The 6,943-nt window shown below is 41.9% G+C and overlaps 1 protein-coding gene across 1 annotated transcript; it reads right to left on the reverse strand.

The window, feature by feature from the left end:
* Positions 1-4,997: 4,997 nt before the first annotated feature.
* On the reverse strand, positions 4,998-6,107 carry LOC143800971 (homeobox protein notochord-like). Its single transcript, XM_077281222.1, has 3 exons — positions 5,774-6,107; positions 5,321-5,520; positions 4,998-5,123 (listed from the first exon to the last, which is right to left on the reverse strand). Exons 1-3 carry the CDS (start codon positions 6,105-6,107, stop codon positions 4,998-5,000), a joined length of 660 nt encoding a protein of 219 aa, XP_077137337.1.
* Between the last annotated feature and the right edge of the window lie 836 nt (positions 6,108-6,943).

Consider the following 6,943-nt stretch of genomic DNA (forward strand, 5'->3'; position numbering starts at 1 on the left):
GAGAGGTGGCACACCCAGGAGTCAAGACTGGCACACAAGCTGAAAGGGCAATATTACACTCCCACTGTTTTTTTATGTATTTTTTGTTTTTTAAGGGAGACTTTAGAAACCCAATAATATTTAAAAAAATAAATAAATAGGCTTTCTATGGCCCACTGAATGAGAGAGGTGGCACACCCAGGAGTCAAGACTGGCACACAAGCTGAAAGGGCAATATTACTCTCCCACTGTTTTTTTTATGTATTTTTTGTTTTTTAAGGGAGACTTTAGAAACCCAATAATATTTAAAAAAATAAATAAATAGGCTTTCTATGGCCCACTGAATGAGAGAGGTGGCACACCCAGGAGTCAAGACTGGCACACAAGCTGAAAGGGCAATATTACTCTCCCACTGTTTTTTTATGTATTTTTTGTTTTTTAAGGGAGACTTTAGAAACCCAATAATATTTAAAAAAAAAAATAAATAGGCTTTCTATGGCCCACTGAATGAGAGAGGTGGCACACCCAGGAGTCAAGACTGGCACACAAGCTGAAAGGGCAATATTACTCTCCCACTGTTTTTTTAAGTTTTTTTTCTTTTATTTTCAGGGAGACTTTAGAAACCAAATAATATTAAAAAAAACAAAAAAATAAATAGCCTTTCTATGGCCCACTGAATGAGAGAGAGGTGGCACACCCAGGAGTCAAGACTGGCACACAAGCTGAAAGGGCAATATTACTCTCCCACTGTTTTGTTTTGTTTTTTTTTTTTTTTTTTTTTTCAGGGAGACTTTAGAAACCAAATAATAAGAAAAAAAAAAAAAATAAATAAATAGGCTTTCTATAGCCCACTGAATGAGAGATAGCACACACAGCAGTGGCACACAAGCCCTGACTGAGGCCAATATTTTTCTACCACTGATTGATGTAGTGTTTTTGTGTTGAGGTAGAATTTAGAACACAAATCACGGAAAAAATAAATAGGCTTTCTATGGCCCACTCAGTGAGAGATGGCACACACAGGGATGGCACTGTAGCAGAAATGCCAATCTTAATCTCCCACAAAAAAAAACAAAAAAAAAAAACAGGGACTGTCCTACAATTACTATCTCCCTGCAGTAATCTAAGCCAGGTATGGCAGGCAGCAATAGGAGTGGACTGATGCACAAATTAAATAAAAAGTGTGGACAAACAAAAAAGATAGCTGTGCAGAAAGGAAGGAACAAGAGGATATGTGCTTTGAAAAAAGCAGTTGGTTTGCACAGTGGCGTACACACAGCAATACAGCTATCACGGAGCCTTCTAGGGCAGCCCAATGAGCTACAGCGCTGAGGGGAAAAAAAAAAATAAATAGCTTCCACTGTTCCTGCACACCGAAGGTGGTGTTGGACAGTGGAAATCGCTACAGCACAAGCGGTTTGGTGGTTAGTGGACCCTGCCTAACGCTCTCCCTGCTTCTGACGAAGCGGCAGCAACCTGTCCCTAAGCTCAGATCAGCAGCAGTAAGATGGCGGTTGGCGGGAACGCCCCTTTATAGCCCCTGTGACGCCGCAGACAGCAAGCCAATCACTGCAATGCCCTTCTCTAAGATGGTGGGGACCAGGATCTATGTCATCACGCTGCCCACACTCTGCGTTCACCTTCATTGGCTGAGAAATGGCGCTTTTCGCGTCATTGAAACGCGACTTTGGCGCGAAAGTCGCGTACCACATGGCCGACAAGCACAGGGGTCGGATCGGGTTTCATGAGACGCCGACTTAGCCAAAAGTCGGCGACTTTTGAAAATGATCGACCCGTTTCGCTCAACCCTATTGACGACTCCTACTGCTGTCAAAATTGCTGACCATAAATCATGGATCTATTCCATTGTAAACTATTAACAGGGTTGAGGGAAAGTTAGGCAGGGATCAAACCCAGTCTCCGGAAGCACAAGTCCGGCTACAAAGGGGGTTCTCTAAAAGGGAGAATTCATCTCAAACTGGTGAAGACACCTACTTCCCTTTTTCCCGGTGGATGGAGACTGGGCAGGCTGTAGGGGAAAAAGAGAAAAATGTACCAGGGATAGTTATTTTGGAAAGTCTATAATTGGTAATTGGAAATTGTAGGGCAATAGATCCATCAGAGGGGGAAAGTCCAGGGCGTTGGGAAGGGTTTAGATCGGAGACTTTGAATCTCCCTTATGAAGTCAGTCAGGAAGTCTCCTTTTTGGTGGACTTCTGTCTGTTCTATAAAAGATATGAAGATGAACAAGGGTCAGATAAATGTTTGCTATAAACCAAAATAACAGTAGAGCCGGATTGTGTACTAGCTGGTCCCTTGAAGGATGGACCGCCGCTGCCCAAGACTGGGTGTGATCATGGCCGCACAGACTTAAAATCCAGGACAAAAAACCTCCCTTTGAACAAAAAATAACTGTAACCAGTTTCTATTACCCTTAAAACCCCCAAAGAGGAGTGGCCAAAGGTTATTTCATTCTCCTCTGATTATTGCGAGGTTGCTGTGTTTATTTTATGCATTTTCCAAGTTATTTGATTGATGTGAAGCAAAGTTTGTGTCACTTAATAGGTCAGAAAAGCTTTGATTCTGCCCTTAAAAAATGCAACGGCGCTTTTTTTCCTTTTTAACATGGTTTTTTTCAAACTTTACAACAGCCCAAAGAGGGGAAAGAAGCACCGGTGGTGTCTGCTCCTCCCCAGTGTAGAGCTCTGGTCAGACACTGCAGGTAATACACATGCAGATGAAGCCCTTGGCCGGGTGTGGACCTTCCACTTCAGAGCTGCAGGGTAACAGGTTCTATTTCCTGGGGCTGATAATGAGTGACCTGATAACAAGGGGGCTCTTATGGCTTTGTATGAACAGAAGAACCACCTGAGGTCCAATGTACCCTAGAGGCAAATCTAATATCTACAGCTTTACGGAGTCCTTTGCTCCCCAAATGTATGGAGACCTCTATTGTGTGCTGATTGCTACAGCTAGGATATACAGTACCTTCCATGGCTTCTTTTTGGGGGGGCAGAGGGGGTGTAATAAATTATATTACAAAAGCTGATCATTTTTGGTTAATTGGTTTGAGGCTTATGCAGAATCCCTCGTGTGTTCCTGACCTATATGACCCAAGGTATTTCTTGCCATATATTCGAGTGGGTTCATTGGGTTTAATCACCTTATGACGGTGACCGATCTATGTGGTTTACAGGATATGGACCTGGTAAAGGAAAATATCCATATAACCTGTCTTATTATATCGGCGCTCTACGTTCCCCTGTATTGTTATATCCAGGATATTATGTCTGTGCAGATCTGCTTATTGTTTGTTCCCGATCTATTGGGCATTTAGACTATGCCGTAATGACTTGTCTATTACACAGTTGTTAGTTTACACCTTATATTACACCTCGGCTTGGGTATAAGGCTCGCTCTTTTTCAGGAGCGTCTCTTGAGGGATTTTTTTTCTGGTCTCCCATTGATGTGGGGAATTTCCTCTTTACATATCTCATTTTAATCGTACTTCCTTCCTTACTCCACGTCACTGTAATGCTATTTTTTATTGCAATTTGTGCTTAATAAAATTACTAATTTTCTAGTTAACGCCTTGACGTCCTTGCGCTTTTGGGTTTCTCAATCACCCCTGACCAGTTATACAATTTAGTCTGTTATTTTAATACTTGTATCTGTTGGGTGGGATTTAGATATGGATCACCTCTTTGGTTATGTTGGTTAATCTTTCAAGCACCGCGAAATATGTTGGCGCTATATATACAGTGTACGTGTGTGTGTGTGTATGTATATGTATATATGTATGTGTGTGTGTGTGTATATATATATGTGTATATATATATATATATATATATATATATATATATATATATATATATATATATATATATATATATATATATATATATATATATATATATATATATATATATATATATATATATTGGTTGAGGAGCATTACAAGATACATGGGCGTGAATGCTAAGAGAAGAAATTGACCAGAGAGAATTTAATACGTATAACAATTTTTTTTATTTTAATAGGTAAATAAATATCCGTATAAAACATCTGATTTATATAAAATGGCCTACATACAAATATTACACTGGTCCTTCACAGACCACCATAGGGGCTGATATATCATAGGACAGGGGACGGGCTGAACAGTCTCCAGCCAATCAGAAGGCGAGGGAGGGGGTATTAATATTATACAGCCAGAGCCAAGTACTCCAGGACTAACAGTGTTAATAAAATTGGAAGAAATCCACAAGTACTTGACTTTACTGCAAATAGGAGAATAGTGCATGATGCATTGAGACAACGCAAGTATAAAGGATAACAGTAACACAGTTACTAGAAAGGACCACAGTAAGATGAGGGACAAATCGTATATACTGCGCCTTAATTTCCTTCCAATGACTCAGGAGGTTCTTAGTTAATTAACCGTACCCCTGTCCTAAAATTATACATCAAGCAATGAAGGTATAAAGCCAACCTTTCATTTATGGAAGATTGCAAAAAGAATATGAAAACCTCCATGCCCTACAAAATGGGGCACAAATGTGTCATTTAAAATCTGAGATTAGATGACGTTCATCACACAACTCTTGCTTGGATTCTTCCTAGTTGGGTGACAAGTAGAGCTAGGCTTTTCCAAAAATTACACTTCTGTGCATAAGTGACACGTTCATTGGTCTCATTGTCCTGTTTATGGTGCCTTTTTGGCAAGACTGCATCATCCTTAGGTTGTCTGCAGACTCCTCCACACTTGGAGAAAAGCCCGATGGCCGTATACCTCGGATGGGGTTTGCAACCCTTGGGCTAGCCATAAGCTCTCCGGACCGGAGCATGGAAGCTGCATAGAAAGTCATGCTGTTACACAAGGGTTGAGAGAGCCGCCGGCCAGTCTGTGCACTTTATTGTGACCTTTATCAAAGTCATGTGACCGGGTGACTCTTCCCTAATTGTCAAGGGAAAAGGTGATGGAGATCTACTGATCTACATCCACCTCATCCTCTCCTTCAATCTCTGGTGTCTGAAGCTGGTGGTTCTTTGGGAAGGACTCCAAACTGGGAGAGCTTGGCATTCTTCTGTTCCAGACTTTGTTTCCTCCACTTAATCCTTCTATTCTGGAACCAGACCTTCACCTAATGAAGAAAGGGGAACACATTGTTGAGAACTTGGATCTAAAGAAAATGTGAGACACTCTATATAATATGGGTCGCTGTTACAGCACTGTGACCCATATTTCTGTTACAAAGCAAATATGTTCAGCTAAAATAAAAATGCATTGCCAAACAAAAAGGGCTCAAGTTGAGAACAGAGTACATGTGCCAGTTCTTACCTGGGTTTCTGTGAGGCCAAGTGAGGCAGCGAGGTCCACTCGTTCTGTCCCCACCATGTACTGCTGCTTCAGGAAGTCTTTCTCCAACTTTTCCAGCTGTTCTGGAGTGAAGACCGTCCTAATCCTCTTCAGTTTGGAGTGTCCTGTCTTGCAGGGCTGAGATTCTATGGTACAGTTGAAGGACATATATCCTGGAAGAAGCAGAAGGTGGCGCTGTTACCACAGGCAAAAAAGAAGGAAGGAAGGAGCGATCCTAGGACTGGAGCACACAGAGCTACAACTTCTACAAGTGAAATCCAAGATGATCTGATGTGAGAAATACAAGATTCAGCAATTCTTATCCTGAAGAATGAAAAACCACAGCTCTCCTGATCTAACCAACATTTTGTAAAGATTATTAGCACCAAAAACTAACTATATAAAATTAATATAAGAAGTTGAGTGTGGACTCACCTCTGTGGCTGCACAGGGGGTACGGACATCGGCACTCTCCACTGAGTGGTCCGTAGTGCTGCTGGGGCTGAACATAGCTGGGGAAGGCTGCAGGTTGGCAGAGAAATACTGGAGGGTAGGACATGGCCCCATAGGAGAATCCATGGGGTGCAGGGGGCATCTGCCAGCTGGGTTCCTCCACAATGACTCGGGGAGCAGGACTGTCTTCTCTGGAAAGTATTGAGTCAATATCAAAGGCTTTCTTGGGTCTCTTCTGGTCCTGAATGGCCGCTGGCAGAGCAGGAGCCTGAGCCAAGTGATGGCCAAGCCCTGAGTAGATGGGAGTAGGCTGCATGATGGCAGGGAGAAGGCAAAGTATCCTCAGGTGGTGAAGAACCAGGAGCAGGTGATCTCTGCTGGAGAATGTAGGGTCCTGAGCTCAGAGCCCCCTTATATCCAGAGCTGTGCTCTGTGAAATGTAAATACACTATTAGCATGTGAATAGCCCAGAGCAGAGATCAGCACTGAGAGTGGAGGAGTGGGCTCGGCACACAGACCCCACACTGCCCCCGAGAGGAGAGGAAATGGCCATGGGGCAAAGCTTCCTACAACCTCCCCCGGCTGGCCCCAAAATCCAGGGGAAACAGGACACCTGTAACGACTCCATAATTATCTCTATATACACGTGTCTATACACCGACCTGTGATCCACCCGTCCACGGGCGCAGGATTCTGGTATCTGCTCATCTGTGTATACAGCTCATATTTAGGGTAATTATTAATGGATCTCATATCTCACTGATTATCGACTTATCTATGGATCTAACTCTACATCTGATATCAATGAATTATCGGAATCAAATGATGTGAAAATGAGATGGAAATACATAATCCGTGTCTATGGGTCTAACTCTACATCTCACATATTATCTATTAGTCATCTATATCTAGTATTTATCATCACTATCTGACCATTATCTATCTGTTAATTTATCAATCTCACATTTATCTGCGTCTTTTAACACCGATATGGAAATGAGCTGGATAATGGATAGTATATGGGACGGGATCTACAGAATTGCTTTAAAAGGCTTAATAATAATCATAATTATTTGTCTTTACCAATCATATCCAGATCACATCAGATAAAAAAATATCTCTCTATCTATATATAATATGTATATCTATCCA

Source organism: Ranitomeya variabilis, chromosome 1 (genome assembly GCF_051348905.1).
Source record: "Ranitomeya variabilis isolate aRanVar5 chromosome 1, aRanVar5.hap1, whole genome shotgun sequence".
Taxonomy (NCBI): Eukaryota; Metazoa; Chordata; class Amphibia; order Anura; family Dendrobatidae; genus Ranitomeya; species Ranitomeya variabilis.

Bases quoted from the DNA above. Each gene is read 5' to 3' on its own strand.
- LOC143800971 (XM_077281222.1), bottom strand. From the start codon at position 6,107: ATGCAGCCTACTCCCATCTACTCAGGGCTTGGCCATCACTTGGCTCAG. The intron at 5,521-5,773 runs GTGAGTCCACAC...GCCACCTTCTGC, and splicing joins CCCCCTGTGCAGCCACAGAG to TTCTTCCAGGATATATGTCC. The intron at 5,124-5,320 runs GTAAGAACTGGC...TTTCTTCATTAG, and splicing joins TTGGCCTCACAGAAACCCAG to GTGAAGGTCTGGTTCCAGAA.